We start from the raw sequence: 21,482 nt of genomic DNA on the forward strand, positions 1-21,482 counted from the left end.
TCCAGGCCAATCAGACTGGAGCCGTGAGACAAGTCGTACTTCTTTTCAGCGGGAAGCTCCTACTTAATCTCTCATTTGGCCCCATGAAACCCTACTTAAGCCCGGGCAAATCAGTGCCAGGATTAAATCAAAATTAGAGGATTAATAACAATCGTTTTCTTCTGAGTGGCGTATATCTCCAAGTTTAGATGATTATAATGTTAGTGAAGAGCTGACCCAACTCTGTAGTAATTTGTGAGAACCTATCTTATCCTGGAGCTTTGTTGACTTAAAAAAAAATCCAGGGCCGTAACTGCTTGTTTTTGTTTGATCATTTAGTAAAAAGAGAGAAAATAGATGATACAAAAACATCCTGATATAAATGTGTTAAAAAAATACAATTAGCAACACAAACACTGTCCTCTAACTGTTTTTTTTTTTCTTTCTTAAATGTGGTGCTTAATCAGCAGCTTATTTGCATTTTCGGATTTCTTCTTCCTTACTTTTCTCTTCCCTTTCAATTGATAAAAGCATTACTGTAAACTGTGGTGATCAATTTGCTCCTCCTGCAGGAAACATAACAACTTCTGGGGCTATGGGGGCCTAGAATATAGGTGAAAACCAGTTTTACCCAGGCTGCTACTTTTGAAATAATTGGTATATTTTTTGCATAAATCTGTAAACCATATTATAAGATAGTTCTATTATTTTGTATACCCAGTAGGCAAAATAACAGAAACAGCTTATTATAGTGACATACAACAGAAAGCTGTTTCTGCTCGACTTTGCTTACTGCTTTGTGGACAAAATAACAGAAACATCTTTCAGTATAAATGTAATTCAATGCAGCACCATTAATGTCAACCTCAGAGTCAACTGCTCTGTGACAGAGTTGACAAAGATTCAATCACTTCAATGAACCCAGTGTACAACACATTGCCAGGCTATTGCATCAGATTGTGTTATATTTTACAGGTGTTGTTGATGCACTGTTCACATCCATGCAGCCATATATTGCAATATCAAGTTGTATATGACGTATATGTATGCAATCCTTAGATTATACACTGATCAGCCACAACATTAAAACCACTCACACTTTCCACCCAACTAAACAATGTTTTGCGGACCAATCACACCCCCCATGGCAATGGCAGATCGCCAGAATGCAAGGCAAAGAACCCAAGGCATCGACCTGGCCTCCAAACTCCCTAGACCCAAATCCAATTGCTGTTTTTGGTGGCAGATCCTACCTTAGGGAGGTAGTTTTAATGTTGTGGCTGATCAGTGTATATTTCAAACACTGTGGTTAATAGTTCTTATTGTGTTTGGATGATGCACTGTTTATTATATTTTTAACTTTGAGATAGGAGTTAAATGTTTCATTATTGTTGCATACCAAATCATCTCATATACACATATGAAGAGAAATGAGAAAGCAGGTTTCAAACATCCATTAATGAGCCAATCAGTCTTTCATTTCTAAAAAAGCAAACATGAGTTATTCACTCATTAGTCAGTCTCTTTCATTGAGTGATGATAAAATGGTTTGTGATGGCCTGCACAGACAGAAATTCCTTTTGTAATGAACGTAACCCGTCACTTGTATTGAATGAGAAAAGGAAGGGTTTAAATGGTACATGAAAAGCAATAACCAACTTCATAACGTGCTTGAAACATTTCCCCCGTGGACATCATAATGTGACAGCAGTCATTTGATGGAACACGTTTGATCAGTAGAGAGCAGTTTGTATGTAATAAAGACATGACAACAGCAGTCAGCAGGGGTGATATGAGAGCCATCACAGGCACAAAGAAATGACTGAAGGGAAATGAAAAATATTAGAGAACAAAAACTGCCTGGTTCTACAAGGCCTCATTAAAATTGTATTTTATCCAGTGAGGCTACAGTGGAACAACTTTAGTTCTGTCCAAGCTCAGTTCAGAAAAGTTTCCACAACAAAATGGATGTTTTTGGGCTCACAGACAAGCTGCTGACTTTAGCTATGATCTTACAGTAGTAACACACTCATCCTTAACGCCTCAACAAAATGAATCTGCAGTAGAGAACATCACTCTACACACCATTATCCAACTTGTTAAATATTAAATTCTGGTGGACATTTCTAGCAGGATGGAGCAAACTGAAACTTTAGTGCAAAAGCTCAAACTGTCCCAAACTAATGTGAGTAAGTGCTCCTTCCACAGAGAGCTGAACTAAACCAGATGAGACCTTGTGATTCTGTTGTTTTTTTGGTATAATGCAATATGGCAATTGGCAATAGGATGCCAAATGTCAACAGATGACATATTTCTTCTATTCTATTTTTTTTTTTTTTTTTTTTTTTTTACAGATTGGGTTTTTATTTTCAGTTCAGTCAGGTTAAGATCGTGTTGTGCTCAAAGTAACAGCTGCAGTTTTCTTGGAAAACTGGCTCAGATAAGGCAACAAACAAGTTGTACAAGCAGACAGTTTTGTCAGATTAGTTACACCATTTATGTCATTAATAACCCCTCATTACTCAAATGTAAGTGCACACAGCTGCAGCAAGTACAGTTGGTTAAAGCTGAACCAGGAAGTCTATCTTTAAACTAGAAAGGATGCTTCCAATGGACAGTTTGGGTAATAATTTTACTGTCCATCTTCATTTTCTCTTTCAAATAAATGTCTACTATTAAAGATTCATGTTTTTTGTACTGGTTTGCTGATTTCTAAATTTGTTTTCTTTTTAATAATTTTCTTTAGTTTAAAATAAAATCATTAAATGTTCTACGAAAATGTTAGACTAAGGTTAAATGATGAAAGCATGTGATGATCAAAAAAAAAAAAAAGATTAAATAGGAAAATAAGAAGACCAACACAGCAGGGAAAGTAAAACACATTAAAGGAGCCCTGATGCAGAAAGTGAAAAATTAAGGAAAGTGGATCTTCCATCAGTCACGCATCCTCCTCCTCCCCTGACACTGATAACACTATAGCCAGCAGATGAACACACCATGCAGCTACTTGGCGCTCTCCATGGTGTTGAGGTGGTGGTGGGTGGATATGCTGACAAAAATCTCCTTCAATAATGTCCTCCCTAACCATTCAATTACAGCCCCCCTTGTATCTTAATGCTCTTGGAATACGCTGCAAGCAACAAACTCGATTTGCCACTGATCCCCGGGGGGATAGAAATGTGTGAAGTTATAGGGAGAATTTAAAGAAGAAAGTGGGCGACAGACGGCCAGGCAGGCTCCATCATAGCTTTAGCTGCTGGATGGGGGAAGGAGGGGAGGGGAGGGGAAGAAGGAAGTGAGGGCTAGAATCTGACCTGAATGAGAAACTCCTCAGAGAGATGGGAGTCTGGGCTGCTGGAGCCGACTCAAACACTTTGAGTCCGGCACCTCCTCTGCGAGAGATTTATCAGAGGTGGAAGTGGCCTTGGCTCCTCTTTTTGGTCTGATTTGAGGCCTGGGGGACTCAGCCTCCTGGGAAGGATCAACCTTCACCATCGAACCTGTAATTAGTGATTAACGGTGAAGTCCAGACTTTTGATTTACTCTGCTCTGCTCCCAGAATGGGATGTTGGTCAGTGCCACGGCAAGAGGTAAATCACCTATTGCACTGGAGGCAACAAGCTTGTCAGGGAAAATAGCCAGGGCCTGCAGGACGTTGTGAGGGGCCAGCTGCATGAAGACAAATTGCACCAAGGTTGCTCAGCCAACCCCTTTACTCCATCCTCTATCATGCTCTGTCGCTCTCTTTCTCAAACACATGCTCACTTGCTCTGTCTCTCTTCACCAAGTCTTTCATTCCTCTGACACACTCCCGCTCTCTCGTCTCAATGATGTTCAATATTACGAAGCCTGAACGGTTGTGTACCTCCCCAATTGCTTTGAGTTTGACATTTTGAAGTGGAGATAAAAGTATTTTCCCTGATGCTGAGTATTCATAGCCCATATGCAAAGACTCAAAAGGGAAAAAACACCCCAAAAACAGAATACACATTCATGTGAATGCTCTCTGATCTTAGTTGAGTTGATTTGTGCAAACTCTCTCCCAAAGCAAGAAGAATGGGATTTCTGTTTTTGATACTGCAGATGAGTGACTCAGTGGACTTAAATGTTTGACAGAGACAGGAAAGTTTTGAACACTGAGGTTCACCTACTCCCTTTGTTATCCCAAAGAAAATGCTTATTTTTTGCTTTTAATGTTGAACTGCTGCCACAAGTCACACAACTAAACAGAGTGGCTTCATGTACAATGAGAAAACACTAATCAGGTGATTTTAAAGTACACCCAAAGACAAGCACACAGGCCGACAGAGATCGTGCCCTCACACAAATCCAGGTTGTATGTGCAAAACACAGATACAACTTAATTTAGAAGAACAAATAAATATAACCTAATGGTGATGCTGAGTGAGGAAACTTGGGGAGGGAACGCAATTGTAAATATGTTTTACATAACCATGATTATTGTTCTGTATTCAGGGGGATGTTAAAGTAGGTAGTTCGCACGCTGCAGACAATACAGACAAAAATGACCCTTCCACCTACAACAAACACCCAATATTCCAAAACAATCTATTAAGTATATAAAAACACATACTGTATATAATAGGCTTCATATTGCTACAAAACAGTTTTTTCTCAGTACACCAAGGATTTTCCTCATTATATTATATTCCTCATTATATTTGTAAAAATATTTAGAATGACAATGTGTAGCACATTATAATGTATACCTTTAATATAAGCTATAAATAATATTGTTTTTGTATTTTGTTTTGGGATCATTTCTGTTGCACACAATCTCCAAATTCTGAGTGAAGCTGTTACTATAAACTCCAACTTTTTTTTTTTTTCTGTGGGTTGCAATATTCCCAGGGTGGGCTACTTCACGTTTCCCTTTCTATACTGCCTTTGTACATTTACCATTTAACCGTTGTTGTTGTTTTGTGTGCAGGTCATTGTAAATGCATGTTATGTTGGTCCATTTTGGATTATCTACCTTATTGTTTAACCTACATTACTTACAACAGGCATGTATAATTAGATAAAAGGGTGGGAGCTTCCTTTCCAAGTCCTGCACTGACATTGAGATTTGACAATAATAATGAACTTTATATTTAGTGACCTACAGTTGTATTGTAAAAGTTTTATTCTTATTTATTATTTCTATTTTTGTATTATTTCTCTCTAAATATCTTTTTTTATATATATTTTTTTTCTACCTTTATGTTCACCTTGCAGCACCGTGGGTCTAAGAGCAACAAAATTTAAATCCTCTGTATGTGCATACATATGGCAGAATTGACAATAAAGCTGACATTGACTTTTGACTTGACTTTATATACAGCACCGCAGTATTTCCAACAAACTGACAAAGTCTTTTACAATAACCAAATAAAAGAGAGAGAACCCATAAGAATATGCCAAACAACAAAGTTTGTGTATTGATTCAATTTCATTTCAGCTGTGAAGACTTCATTTGTGTCTTATAGTTCAATCTTGTTTTTCTGTGAAACCCTTTGGGTTTTGTAATCAAACCAGCACTTTTCTTGTGTACTATGTGTTTTATTGCTTGTGCACAATAAACAGGCTTAAAAAACCAAAGCCTGAGAAAACAAGAGTGGAAATTAACAGATGAAAACGTTGAAGCTTGTTATTTCAACATCACAGACTTGTAATTAAGATCTTCTGAGCATCTCTGAAAGTAATAACTTCAGTCGACATCGCCTGAGACAGTCATACTCTACAACTGCACAAGTGAATTCATCAATGAAAATAAATCCATGTTTGTTTATGTGGAAAAGTCTAGAGCTCAAGTTTAGGTCAAAGTACTTTGGCATCATTTTGAGGGAGGAAATACCTTTGATGTGAATCTGAGCTTTTCCACTTAAATGAGATTATTTTATAATGCTCTGAATGGGCCCAGTCCAAGGAAAAATACTCCAGGCACAGCTACAGTGACCAGTCTTTTAGTATCTATCAACATCTCCACACATTTAAGAAATAATTGTGTTTTTGCAGTATTATTGCTATAACATGCTTAAAAATGCAAGAATTGCTTGTATTCTGTAAAGGGCGAGAGGATAATTATTACCCACTTCCTCTCTCCTCCCACAAACATTACAAATCACGATGACTGTAAAATATTAACATATGGCCTTAGTGAGTGCATTACCTCTGGCTGATCAACCTCACATCTCTTTCCAAAGCATCTGTTGGGAGAGATCCTGAGGGGCGGACAGCATTAGTATGCAACAGAACCTAAGAGGAGCTCTAATTGGAGTAATTTTATCACAGCCACCTTGTGGAAAACAACTAATTAAAAATTCCCCAATCTCACAGCAATAAGTAAATCATAGAGCACTTAAGCTATGGCATTTATTGTAACCAGGGTTTACTGTTGAGCGTTGAGTGACGCCTGTTCCTTCATCATTCTGAGCTACATCAGAAATCTGTTTAAATGTTTGTTTGTGTGCTAAGAGGGCAGTATATTTAGCACCAGCATCAATTACCTTTACCAGTAGGAAATGCAGTAAGCCTCCATCCAACTGTCTTGCGTTCTACTAGTTTCACACCAGCATTAGCTGCACAGCACACTTGAGAAGCTGCACGACTGCAAATGGTGCATGCCAACACCTTCAGCTGGTTGACAGGAGATGTTAAATGTTGAGAGAAGAGAAGGAATGCTGCAATCTGTTTACACTGCACTGCTAAACAATCCTGACAGCCAGAAAAGCACATTGAACCCCTCTCAGTCAGAGGGCATAAAATATATTTTGAGGGAAGGTTTCTCCACAATGGGAATTTAAAGCAGACGATCGGTGGCGTGTGAGCACTACTGTAGCATTCATTCACTGAATCCAAAAATACTACGACCTCTAACAGTGCCACTGAACCAGCTGCCCTATCAGCAGCAGGACAGTCACCGGACAAACTGACTTTACCAGAAATTCAAAAGGAAGTATGCTCCATCAGAAGTATACAAGAAGCAGATAGCAGTGTTTAATCTCTCGCCCACCACTGCAGCATATGGCTACAATGAAACCAAAGAGCTCATGCTCAAACCTGGGCCCTTAGGTGATCATTACTGATATAAGGGAAGGGAAGTTCTCAACATATGGAAAGAAGTATTGGAATTTGTGTGATCTGAACAGCACCCTATGGAGATTACACTTAAAGTGTGCCAGTGGAAGAAAAAAAAAGACTGGGGGCTTGCATACTAGTGATAGACCGATATGGTTTTTTCAGGGCCGACACTGATACCGATTATTAGTAGTCAAAAAGGCCGATAACCGATATTTGGAGCCGATATTCATTTGCAGTGAAAATGAAAATATTGGCATCAAAATTTTGAATAATACAAACTCCAGCACTTAACTTTGCTTAAATGCCTTTAAGCAAATGTTTATTAAACAGCTTTTCAGATTTGCAACATGTTAAAGGTTTTTTTTTTATTATTTTAGACAACAGACATCTTTGTTTTAAAATTCTAACAAAAAGTGCAGGGAGCTCTCAGGCTCAGCTGCATGTCTTAAGTTAAATGAAAACTTAAACAAATAAATAGCTCCCTAAAGTTTTCTACAGTAAATAAAGTTTTCCAAAATTTCAATATAACTGAAATGTTATTTTATCTTTCACTTATCTTTGTTTTAAGTTCAAACAAAAACAAAAGGTGCAGGGAGCTCCCAGGGTCAGCAGCATCTCTTATAAAGTTAACTGAAATTTTAAATAAATAAATAAATAGCTTCCTGAAGTTTTATAAAGTAAATAAAACAAAGTTAAATTAAATTTGCACAGAAATGTACAATTAGTAGTCCCAACTGCGCAGCACCAGATTGTGGTGCAAAAAGAGTTGTTCAGTGTGTGTGAGCACTGTGCACGCACAGCTTTCACTGCTGATTGGCTGTTGCCGTGGCTCTGTGTGTAACCAATCAGATGGTGCTGTGGGCGGGACAATCCCGAAAACAGCGTAGTGACTGCAGAGAGGCGCGGCTGCATCAGCGCCAAAATAACCGCGTTTTAAATTGATCTCTTATTGGATTAAAAAAAACGGCCGATGCCGATATGCGTCAAAATGCTGAATATCGGCCCGGCCAATAATCGGCCCGGCCGATAATCGATCAATCCCTACTGCATACTAACACATTTCTCTTGGGAGAGGATCTGGATTGTTAGAAAGACTGCTGGTTTGCCTTTTATTCTAATTTATTGTTTTGTCACTCAGTTATATTTTTATCATGTTCTTTGAGGTGTAGCACTTAACTTCAGGTGTATACATAAAAGGCTCCCTCACATTTTTATTGGTTTTTTTTTTACCAACGTTCAACAACAACTGTGCACCAAAAACATAACTGCTTCTTATCAGTGACCAGTCAAGGACATAAACAAACTCTACCTAATGCTAAGTGTCTATTTTGCTTGATCTGTAGTTGAAACTCTGCTGTAATTTCTTTTTCAGTAAAACATCCAGTGTCTTCTGCTAAGATATACCTTAAAACCTGTCAATATTAGGTAATATTACCAGTATAATCCAGAACTTTAATTCTTATCTGTGCAGCAGAATTGTGAAGTGATTCAGTGCATACAAAATAAATGAGAGGCTTATAGCTGAACCTATAAGTGACTTTAATAAATAGTAATGGAATAATCTTTTCCATTCTAAACAAAAACAAACAGCTTTGTTTTTAGTAAATATATTATTGTTAAAAACATACAGTGCCTTCCCTTTGTCATCAAGTTGAAGAGGAAAGAACAATCCTTCCTTGGGAATTGCTGGGGAAATTGGCCCTTGTACTTCAGCTCACTCAGAATTAAAAAAAAAAAAAAGTAATTCAACTTCTTTTAAATCTCTCTAATACATTCTGGAGATGGAAAAGTCACATGTTGCAAAATGAGCCATGAATTATGAAACCATTTTAACACCACTTCTCACAGCCTGTGAATGGAAAGCTCAGCAGGAGCTCTGACAAGTAAAAGCTTGAGTATCCATTAATTGTCGCTGTGCCACGGGTGCCAAATAACAGCAAACTTGCCTTAATGGAAATAGCCCTCCCTGAAAGAGGCCTGGCTGTTGGTTTGGATGGCTAATTATAATCTTCACAGAAGTAGAGAGTGTAAGTCAACTAATTTTCAAGCTTGGCAAACTTTCTGCAAATGTAGGAATTACACCAGACTTGGAAACACACAAGATTAAAGCTGTCTTTCATTTAAACAAAAGGAAACGAGAAAGGAGATGGCATAAAATGAATCAAAAAGTAGACAAACAAATGTAAAAGAGAAAAATGCAAAAAAAAAAAAACATCACAACTGCACTCATATAAAGAGGCAGATATATCAATTTGCTTAGACCAGTATTTGAAAATTAGTTAATCCATGAGATACCATCTAACTCCAGCCAGCAGCAACAGTTCCCTTTACCCATGACAATGATCCTATATAAAAACCTATATAAGCGAGTAGTGAGTTCAGGGTTTTCCCTGTAAGGCTAAGCTGCAGTACCCAAGCCTTTCTGGGCACCACCTAAGCCGAATTAATGCAAAATCATTGTGGAGAGCAAGACTTTTCCCAGATCTAATGGGTGTAGTTGCCCCCCATTGGACCTCTTTAGCATGTTTTGACTTTCTGGTATTAATAATGCTCTAAAATTATCCAAATATGCAATTGCATATTTTTAGTTGAGAAACTCTTCCACTACCACAGGGAAAATGCTGGAGGTTCAAAGTCCATCCTTGACCTTGTAAACAGCAATTAAGCAAACAATCTCACCACAGGATCCATTTAAAAATCTAAAAATATTTTTTTAATTCTACGCCAACATGGACAAAAAGTAGTTCCATGATAAAATGGGCATACTGATTAGAATCATGTCAAATGATTAAAAGCTTCAAAACAGGTACAAAATATACCTTTTGGTGAGATTAATTTCTCAACTTAATAATGGCGTTTAGTTGCATAAACATGTAGATAGACAAACCCTGCACTTTTTACTGAAGTGTCCTTAAAAAACCCTTAAGTGAACCTTGATACTGTCTGTCTGTGCAGTGAGGGGCCACTTCCATGGATCACTTTTGCCCAAATGCCGGTATGCAAGTACAGGTATGGTCAATATGAACACTAGTTGATATGCTGTAAATATGGAAAGAGGAGGGTCATCTCTGGCACTAACATACAATACAGATACTGGTGTTTAATAAAACCAGTGTCAACTCTCACCTTCAATTCAAGCAACCTGTGAGGGCCACATCAACATCACAATATGATGGATCACGTTACAGTCCGTCTTAGTTTCCCACCAGTCCCCCAGGAGTCTAACAGGCAGTCCAAGGCTTCTAGCCTCAGCAGAAATCAAAGAGCTGTATCTCCTGGCTGTGTGTTCTGTCAGGTGGTGTCAGGGTTCAGATCAATATCTTGGCACCCAAGAACAACAAGCAGGGGTGAGATACATTCCACAGTGCAGCACAAATACCATTACTACTCTACTTGATAGAAAATACAATTAAGGTCATTACTGTGAATCAGATAAATAAAGTGTACTGAATAAATAAACTCTACATTCAAAAACACTTGCAGAAAATTGAGATGAGCTAATTGTACTCATAACAGCTAAGTATATAAAGTAGCACAACTGTTTCAGTTGCCAGTAAGGAATGAGGCCTTTAGCATGTGTTTAAAAAGCAAGGAACAATGCAAGTCTGCTGTGTGTGGACCTGAGAGGAGGTTTTGTTGGGGATGAGGTTTAATGCCAACAAACCAGCCTGAGGGAGCATTCAGACAGAGGATTCTTTCCAAGCACTTGCACATTCATTTTCATTGTTGTCTGTGAAGCAGCACGTCTAGACGCTTAGAGAATGCATTTAGTAGGTGTACCCAAACTAATAACATTTAAACTGTGTGGTGCACAGGCAAAGCACCCTGTGATTGTCCAGCCAACTTCAAAGGGCTTAAGAAGCACACTGGCACAAGGATGCAGTCACAGTCTGCCTCGAGTGTAGCAGCTTTAATAATGCTACCCAGCTTGGCTAATGTTGAGCTACCTATTAGACACTGGCCAGTGCGTACACTGCCTGATAGCTGAAATCAAATATACTCAGTGGTAAGTGGAACATGACTATGTTCCAGTCTCCCTTTTTATATTCAGGTTAAGATATTACTTATGGCAAACTGTGAGCGTGACCTTTTCTTAAGTTTATTTGGGAGTAATCGCAGATGTTGACCAGTCTGTTGCAGATGACAGACCTCTCTCAGCACTGACTGCACAAAGGTGGTTTCCACTATTGTGTTTTAGCAGAGTCCATGGCTCCAGAGTAACTGAAGGAAGCATCAATGCTGAATTTTTGCTGATTTCTACATATAGAGGCACAACTGTGATAGCTATACATGCAGCACACAGTAATTACAGTTCTGCTATATTGACTGACAGGCACAATATAAAGTATAACTATTGTACGTACAAATTATTTATTACAAAACCTTTGTATACACCTAAGTGTGTATTCAAGGTCGTTGCAGTACCCTGTATACTGTAATACTGCAGGTTTTCTCAAACACTTTGTGTATAGTGCCATGATGCCGCTTTTTCTGTCTTAGTGCTCCATGTAGTTGATGTTAATGTCTGCCAGTCAATGCCCCAATGTATTGTGACACTCCTACCAAAAGTTAACGACACTTTATGATAGATGACACCTTATCTGTTTACCCATGATGCACTGGGCCATCATTCACCAAATTATTCAACAATGACAAGGGGCTGACTATCAGGAGCATGGCAGACATCATTCATATCTGTAACATCATCTAATTAAAAGACATCACTTCTGCCAGACAGTTTCCTTACTGCAAGCTGAAGCAAATTGATTCTCAACCCCCTTCTAGTCTATGCAAAGGAGGAATGAATAATGCATGGACATTAAAGTCTTATCTTCTGTCCTGACAAACAATGTTGCCACGCTTTGAATATTCCACAAAGGTGTGCAAAGGGTCCTTATTAGCAGAATAGTCAGACAGGTGCCGTTTTCATGGGGAGTCATTCTGCATTTACTGCTGTTCGTTTTCCAAGCTGCGCCATAATTCTGGACACACTGGATCAACGGATTTACTTTATGACGGTGCTCAGTTTATGACAGCGCTTAAAGTATTTGCATAGATTTTTATAGCTGCCACTCACAGATTATGTCAGCAATGAACTGAAAAACTATAACTTTGTGATGCATTTGCCTCAGGCACTATGACCATGGTCTATAAGATCAAATAATTCCTGTCCATGTTGTTGCACTGCATTGCTCGTCTCCTGGCAACATCTGCAATCTACAAGCCAATGTGATACATGTTCAAAGCTATAACTCAAGCCGTTATTGAAGGTGCCTGTAATTGCATTTTATCCACAGATGTGCACCTGTCCACTCAGATTTAAAAAAGAAAAAATAGGTAGCTCTAGCTGTGTGATACATAATATGGTTGTTTTATACCTGTATATGGAAGAACCCCAACAGTAATAAAATAGATTGGCTATGCTCAGTAAATCTGACTGACTAGTGTTTTTTAGTCGATGCAATAACATCATAAAAAGTAATGCATTTTCAATTAGCATTTATTTCCTAATGTGAATCTTACAGATGATGTTAGATGATTATGGGTGTCACAGCGATAATGCAGTACTGTAATACGGTGGTGATTTTTCAACTGCATAAGATGGGATTGAATTAGAGGTCTTAACAGGTCTACTTGGCTCTGAGGAATCGAGACTTGACCCTGCCACCAGTCTCAGGTCTATATGTCAATACATCCAATACCCCAAAGGATCTGAATATACTCCAGCACGTGCAGCACCAGCTCTGATCATGTGGTACCTCACAGGAGAAAACGGTGTGTTGAACTTCAGAGAAAAATGAAGCCAGGCTTGCAGGATTGATCTTTATGTTTTTTGGAATTTAATTTATCCAACAGATATTAGAGAACGTTGCGTTTTGTCTATCTATTGCCAAGTTCCCAACAACAGAATGTTTGACTGTTGGTGCAGGCTGAAATAGGACTTTCAATTATTGATATAGATGTGTCTTTTAAGCATATGAACAAATAATTTGTGACTGTGCATTCATTCTTAAGACATTATTATAATCACACCTCTGCTCTTTTCCAGCACAGCCGCTTGTTAATTGATAGAATTATTGATAGATTATCATCATCAGAACAGGTCTGGATGTTCTCTGTCCCTTTGATCAAGTCTCTCCTCTTTGAAAATTAATTCATGCACTTCGGGTTCAGGCAGGTTTTCCACGGGTCAGTATAAAATTGGGTCCAAGATCTCTGGTTTAAATTCCATGTTGCTGAGCATTTATCCAGCTGAGCAAGATGCTGAATCCTTGCATGATATGAACCTTCAAAGGAACAGTCCTCCAGCTTGCTTTTATACCGACTTTCTTTAAGGGAGCAAATGGAAGATATGAACCTTGAATTTAATGGCTCCCCACAATATGCAACATCTGCTGGTCCTCCTGAATCTACTGACAATTGACACTTGACTCTGCAGCTCAACTCAGCTTTCAAACATTTTCTAGTCAGCTTTTTTGTTTTGCTGGTCTGGTCCAGATTTACTATCTACCCCCTTTTTTCTGAAGACCACACCATAGGTGAAAATGAAGGAAAATCTACATCTCTAAGATTTTAATGTGTCTGCTCCTTTGCAGAATGACTGTGTTATCTCCCCTGGTTAGATGAATAGAGTTCTGTTGAAATTAGGTGAATTGAAATGTTCAATACAGCTGTTAGTCTCAAGAGAAGGTGAATTTGTGACCTTATTATCTGCCTTTCTTTCTCAGCCACCTCAAAGGCATACAGAGGGCCTGTCTTTGAAGCACCTACGCATTTAGCAAAGTGAAGTAGGTTTAACGTGAATAAAGTGAAGAAGACACCCACTGAGAACTACAATGACCTCCAAGTATGTAAAACACTCATTTAGATTCAGTATTGGATGAACAGAGGTGAAATGGTGTCAAGTGCTCCAGTAGAGTGCATGAAAAGCAGAGTTGTTGACAACGACACAAAAACTACCTCAGTCATTCTAAGCACATTATTGTTTGATTGAAACTGCAGCTTTTATTTATTTTTATATTTTTTCCCCTAACCTGAATAGTCAAGAGTTGTAATGAAATTGTTTATGCAGTGAGTCATTTATATATTGGACAGCTACTCATTGTTGCTAAATAACAATATTAAGAAACGTGTAGGGGCTTGGATTGGAAAAGAAGCTGTAAAAGAGAGGAAAGAAAGAGGTTGAAACAAACTCTGCCCCAGAAGGAGAGATTTACTCGCATAAAACATCCCATTTCTTTGTGCGCAGCTAAGCTGGAAAAGCTGAAAACTGAAGAGAAAGTAGTTGGAGTTAGAGTAACTCAACTCTTCATGGTTTGGCTGAGGTCCCTTTCTTTTCGTGATTTGCCAGAAGGGGTCTGCTCCCACACATTCACATGATGTGGAAAATTGCAGACGAGACGAGACTTGCTTTGCCATTTGCTCTTGTGACTTTTTTATTGTCTGTTCTAAGAAATGCTTTAAATACAAAGAGCTAATGAGATGATGGTTGATTATGAATTCTCTCCCACTGCTAAATGTGTCAAGCCAGCCAAATGTCAGAGGATATTCTATCAGAGGATATCGAGCTGACTGAAAATGTCAGACAGCAAAGAACCACGAAAGAGAGCATGAGGAGGAAACAAAGGGAGGAAACCGGCGCACATGTGTTGGTGTGACTCAGATATGGCAGAGCACCTGTCATCATTATGTTTCCTAATGAGGGGGGGATTTGGTTTGAACTACTGTTTCGCAGTAGCTCTGACCTGCTTCTTTTGGCACAAACTCCAGTTTCTAAATCCTTTACCCATCCACCCTATTGGATCAAACATCTGAAGACCGACAATACAGTTGGCAACATTCTGGAGTTCAAAGTCAGTAAACCTTTGGCGAGATATCAAACACTATTTCCAAGTTTATCATCATCATAACTTCGAAACATGGCCCATGTTTCCAAGGAGATGCAACAGACTGACAGTTCAGATGTTAAGAACAAGTTGGTTTCTCCTCAGATTTCAAAGTCAGGCACAGACAAAATTTAATTAGACAAGCTTTTTCTTTTATGGAGCCCATAAGGTTTACATTTTATATCTTATTACATTAAAAGAAAAGCATCAGAAAGAGAAGCATGGATATCGACAGAATGTAAGGTTTAAAATAAATGTGTGCTAAATAATTATGTTTCCAAAAGATTTCTCCCAGAGTTGTTAGCTCTAACAGATTTCTACTGTTTCTATGGTTTTAGCTGTACTTTTTTGTTTCCAGGTTGATCATGATTATTGTATTACTGTCATAGGTCAATAATGATTAACTGAAGAAAAATGATGCCAACACATTTGTCTAAATGTTTATGCACTAAGATGATATGAACAATTAACGTCAAGACATGTAATAAAACAAATCAGGAGATATTAAATAGAATTGACTAAGACTCTGTGGATGAGAAATTCAGTTCTGTCACATCTTATCCATGTTTTCTCTGATGATGTTAATGAAAAATGTGAGCTTGAAATATCACATGCTGCCCCCTCCATTCTTTTTCGAGGAACAGCGTTAAGTGGTCTTTTTTTTTAACCAGTTTCAAAGCTCAAGTGACTTTTTCTAATCACAAAAAATATTTTAATAACAAATGTTTGTACTCACCAAAAGCTGTGTAGAACTCCTCTTTTGTCAAGTGCTCATCATCATTGACGTCATTGTATTTCAGCAGGTCAAACAACGTGCACTCAGAGAAATCCTTGGACAGACCTTCTTGCTTGATGACCTTAAATGAGAGTACATTGATGTCTGGTTAGAGAAGCTGAGCAGTATTTTTTGAATATCTGAATATCTGTCATCAACCCTCTCTCCTAGAAGTTGCATTTATATACCACTGGTTTGAAAAGGCAAATACATCTTGAAGTACATGGAATGACACCATAATAGAATTTATGTTTTGGATTTAAATAATGAGGAAATGTTAATTAAGGTATGTGATAGGTCTCAAAAATACTGATACTAAACAAATCAGTAAATGTTCACTGACCACTTGTATTATTTGTTTTCTGCCACAGTTCAATATCTGCTAGTAACAACAGCATTCTTAAAATTTTGGTGGTTATTTTTAGGCACTAAGCAAGGTTAGGAAAAGATCAAGGTCTGGCTTCGGACAGAAAAAATTCTGTGGCTTCAGATAAAACTGACTTGTACTTGGAAGTTGATGAAATAAAAGTAATTAAAAAAACACTAAATGGAAATACCCTAGTAAAGTATCTCAAAACTGTACTTAACTTGTTTGTCTACTTTGAAAGGTGTGGATATAATCTCTGTAATGAGTCAACACTCCATGCCCAATCAAAGCTCTGTGATGAATGTCAAAGTAGATGAAAAACACACAGTATTGCCTGTCAGTTCACTGTAGCCACACTGAGACTCAATGAACTTTTGTCACAGTGAATGGTGAAAAGGCCCCAAACACTGGACAGGTTTTATCGTCATCCTGTTAAAGCATGATCCTATTCAACACCTTCTGCATGGCCCCAGCAGTAAAACATCCATCACACTAGATCAGCTGTCAAAATGCTGATCACAAGGGACGGATTTATACATCGTGGCTCATCCACTGGATCAGTGCACTTCCCTTCCAAAAATTTGGGAGTCACCTGTAATGGCATATCCTTAGTCTATCCTAGAAACACTACAGGTGACAAATAACTGTGATGTACACCACAGAGGAGCTGCCGGTCTTGTCATATCTTTGACAATTTGAGCTCATCTGCAAAAGTATGTGTTTTTTTCCTCTTTCTTCCAAGTATTTTATAATTTATAGTTGATCTACATCTAAACCAAACCAAAAATGAGCTTTAAAAAACTGGTGCTGAGACTCAAAAAACATTCTCAACTCTCTGGTCCTTCTTTCTGCATGCTTTGACTTAAAGTAATGTGGGTGGCCTTTAAGAATTTAAAGTGGTGTTTATAAGCCGCAGGTCTTGGTGCTTTAACTGCTGAAGGGTATACTTTAGTGCAGAACTTGTGTCTGGATCCTGTAGACAGATGTGTCCCTCAGTATTTCAAAGAATATGCACATTCAGTATAGCTATTCTGTCCCTCAATATACTGTGTGAGCAGAGGTCACCTGTACTAAAACATATTTCATTATTAAAATGTAATTCTAGGATTTCTAAAACTACATGACTGACTGTCTGTATATCTGCAAAGGGACAAAAAGAAATCATTCCAAGCTGTGACCCTGAAATGTTGTTTTTTACATGAACTGTAAAAGGTATTTCTTTAGTTGCAAGGATTAAAAAAAAAAAAAACTTTAAAAGTGCAATATCAGACAAAGATTTGACTTTTAACACGTCTCAGCTTAGAGCAGGATAAAGACATAATCTTTGCCTGGCAAAATTGCAGATATATATTTGCGTCTGACCAGCTACAACTTCATGTTTTTGTTGCTTTTTTTAGACAAGACAGCTAAGGTAGACAGGGCCAGAGCAGGGTCCATGGTGGACAAGATAGTATCTTTTTTTCGGTAAATGGTATAATTTCAAGCATTCTGTATGGGGGAAAAAATATGTTTTCATTCGCCATTTCAAAAGGGCACCCAAGACTGAAAGGTCAGTGACAATTGCTCCCTGTGCCCCTCCATGTGCACACTCTTGCAAGTCAAGTAAGCCTGGATGAGGGATTTCCATCATAGAATTTCAAATGAGATCAGAAAATGCTCCAATTATAACGGGCGCTTCAGGGCACGAGGGTGGCAGCCATGATTTTGTACTTTCAACTGGTGATAAGAGTGAGATTTGCTTGTGCACTGCTCTTTTGAGAGCTTGTTCACACCAAAATTTAATTTGCATAAATGTCCTGTTTTCTCTCACTTTCATCTTTTGTCAATAAGAAAAACTTCAACTCAAGAAGCTAAAGTTTTAGAAAACATACAGTTTGTCCTGACAATGCAATCTCACATTTTTTGGAAATAAAATAAAACTGTATTTTCTGAGCTATTAAAAACTCATTTTGAGAAACATTTAATACACCAACATAAAAACTCATTGAGTCAATTCAAGTAGTCAAGTAGAACTTTATTTGTCCCCAGAGGGGCAATTGGTTAAAGACCCAATCCATAATTACATTCAGGCGCCCTTATGTTGAGGTACGGTCAACCAATGACTACCTTCTTTTATTAAGTGATTTATCAAATTAATGAAGCCATTTCGCTCTGATATTTATCATGCAGTTATCTATTATGCAGTAATTTTGATGTGAGGTGATACTACGCAGAAGCTGAAAAGTGTTCTCAACATTTTTGGTTGTAGATGACAATTGTGAAGTTTATCATCACTGCAGCAAAACAGAGCAGTAAATTGCTGCAGTTTTGAGATAGTGAGTTGATTATAAATTAAAATGTCAATTTTGAAGCTTAAGAACATAAAAAGATCAAGTCAGAAAGCCACTGTTCCCACACAGCTACAGTATGTGTACAAGAAAGTCAGACAGCCATGAATTTATGCCTGGATGTTTAAAAAAAAAAAGAAAGAAAGAAAGACAGAAAGAAAAACTGCTGGATTCAGTTGAAAACCCCACAAGCGCCACCTGCAAACCACTGATATTTTTTTTTTATTTCTAACTATTCCAGAAATCCTCCCTTTTCTGCTTTTCTTTGAAAATTTGATTTGTTTAGCTGACACTGTATGAAATCTGCCAACATTCCCATATGTGTTGAGGATAAAAAAGGGGAGGGAGGCTAAAAGCAGCCCTCAAGGAACCCCTGAAAAGTGCTTCTGCGTCTGGATGTTAATTATTACTGACTTGCCTTGTGTCATTCAAACACCTAGGGAAAGGTGGAGTGGTACAGCTTGGCCTGGAACAGAATAAATGCAACACCAAGAGGTTTGAAAATCTGTGCCAGAGTAATATTCAATAGGTTGAAAGGGCACATTCAAATTCAGACTCGGAGCATACTGACAATATCATTCCATAAAACACAGCACAACGTGGTCTGTTGACTATGCATTTCACTCACTAAGCATTGATTTCTCTCATGCTGGCATGAGGCACCATGTGAATGTAAAAACATGTAAAAATATGTAAATAATATGAAAATATGGCAAACAATATCACTATTTTTGAGGCATTATTTAGATGCTTTGAACTCAAAATACTAAAATATATTCAAATGAATCTAATGAGACCACCCCAGTTGGGGAAGAGTGCACTGATGAAGCTAACCAAGGTGACCCCTGTACAGATGGTACAGTATATCCTACTGGATCAGCAGGAAACTGACCTAAGTACAGCAACTGGTATCATAGTTCTGAAAACCGCCGCAGTTTGCTTACCCTTTCATTTATTCAAATACTTTCTATATTAAATCAGTCCTCAGGTACTGGGAGGCTTTATTTGTTATGCACAGAATATCTTCCTTCCTCGTGGCAGCCACAAAAAGCTCTTTTTTACAACTATCCCTCTTGGCAACGCTGGTCAAAGGCTGCAGCCTCCCATGAGCACACCGCTCCTTTGACCCACATTGCTTTTCAAAAGATTTACCTAGAGCCACGCACCACAGCTACCAGAGGGAAGGGTAAGAGGAGTAAAATGGACACAATTATGGCACACATCAAAGCAGCTAGTTTAAACACCAGAGCACAGGGGGTGGTTTGTTCATTTGTAGTCTCCTTTTGATTACATTTTTAAACGAAAACGACTTACTCTTAAGAGGAGCTGCCAAGTGTTTTGAAACTGGGAAGCGCTGTTACAAAACCAAAAGCATCTGAATAAATTCAGCTTTTTTCAAAATAGTGTATATCTCATTTTGTTCAGTATCGTTACCTGTGAGAGCTCGCTGGAGTCGACTTGACCATTATTATCTGCGTCAAAGCGTTTAAACATCATATCAACCAGTTGCTTCCTGGCAGCCATGTTATCCTTGTGGGCCCCATGGATGTGGGCCCCCATGTATCGTTTGTCATGCAGATCCAGAATCTTGGTTTTCAGCCGACGGTAGTCACTCAGCCTGCAGTTATCATCTGTGAAAAGAAAAAGGTAAAGGGAGAAGCAGAATGGTTAGGAAGGAATAGAAAATGAATAATCACTACTATAACTGCTTTGTTAGGATTACTAAAAACATCATTTAAATGTTAAAAGGATGCCTAAAAACAGATATTTCTTAAAAACCTAAATGATTCCCAGGTGCTGAAAAATGCACATGATTAAAAGCACTGAACTTATGATTCCTAAAATTGGATGCAATGTTTCAAATCTCAGCCAATTAGTACCTGTGAAAACCAGAATCCCCCTGAAGACTCATATTTTTAAACAATAAGCTGCTGTTTATATTCAGCAAAACTCAAATCTGAGCTTTGTCTATGATTGTCTGCATCACAATAACAAATGCAAAGGATTATTTTCCCGAGGGGAGCACAAACAGTGACAGTCGTGCCGCATTTCAGTGCCTCTAACTAAGAAAGAAGCAGTCCCGTCAACACAAAGGAACTGACGAGCAAATCCATCACACAGGTGTCAAGAGCTAACCCTGACAGCAACAGAAAACATGATGGTGTTGTATTTACAATCCGCCATCAAAGGCTCTAGATCAAAGAAGTCAACTACATGAAAGGTTCAGCAGAGTAGAGTCGAGGCAAAGAGAAAATAATGACTAGAACTGGAGGTTGACACGTGTCACATCAAATTCTCATTGTTAGATATGGGAGTGTTTCTCCTCTAATAACAGTTATATTAGCTGATGTCAAGAAGCCCAAAAGAAAACGCTGGTGTGCACCGAGATGCTTTTCAAATCTCAGGGGAGGAAGGTGACATCTCTGCCACGGCGTACGGTGTGATCACCTACTTTGGGAGGAATAGCTGCCGTGCGAAGTCTTGCACGAGACAAATGAATTTTGTTGGGGATGATCAGGCGAGAATGATTTAGTGAGTGCGGTAATGAGATCTCCACTCCGCAGAACTTGGTGCTTGCTGAGAGCTGATGACTAGTTAAGCAGAATCAGAGAGACCCCAGAAACCAATGACATGTCATTATGAGATGCGTAGGATCTCATTTTTGTCTTAAATTTCTCCCAGTGTTACTTCATCGAAACAACTTGAGCAATCAGCGAGCATTTAAATTAGATGCTTGGTGTAATCCTGATGCTAACCATCATTTGGGTATAAGAGGCTGGAAGACGTTCTCTGCCAAACACTCTGCAAGGGTAAATCAATGGGCTTCCACAGAAGCTATCAAGTCATTTTCATTTTCATCCCAATTCAGTGTGACCTTGTAAAGTCCCAAGGCGCAGAGACTTTATTCCTGGCATTTAAATATTTAGTATTGTGACTGAAAAAAAGGTTTGAGATTCAACAGTTATCATCTATCTTCGATTTAAACTCACCAGATATTTGTGCAGCTATTCATATTCATTTCATATTCTCCCAGATATAGAGGAAGAATTGGTGAGAAATAACTG

General features: G+C 38.3%; 1 protein-coding gene across 1 annotated transcript in view; it reads right to left on the reverse strand.

The window, feature by feature from the left end:
* The window catches only part of fstl5 (follistatin-like 5), a 160,812-nt gene that overhangs the window by 61,832 nt on the left and 77,498 nt on the right, over nucleotides 1–21,482 (reverse strand). Inside the window, 2 exon segments of the mRNA XM_018687637.2 lie at nucleotides 15,685–15,805; nucleotides 19,852–20,048. Coding sequence (XP_018543153.1) covers nucleotides 15,685–15,805; nucleotides 19,852–20,048 — 318 coding nt within the window.

The sequence above is a fragment of the Lates calcarifer genome, linkage group LG8 (assembly GCF_001640805.2).
Source record: "Lates calcarifer isolate ASB-BC8 linkage group LG8, TLL_Latcal_v3, whole genome shotgun sequence".
Classification (NCBI taxonomy): Eukaryota; Metazoa; Chordata; class Actinopteri; family Centropomidae; genus Lates; species Lates calcarifer.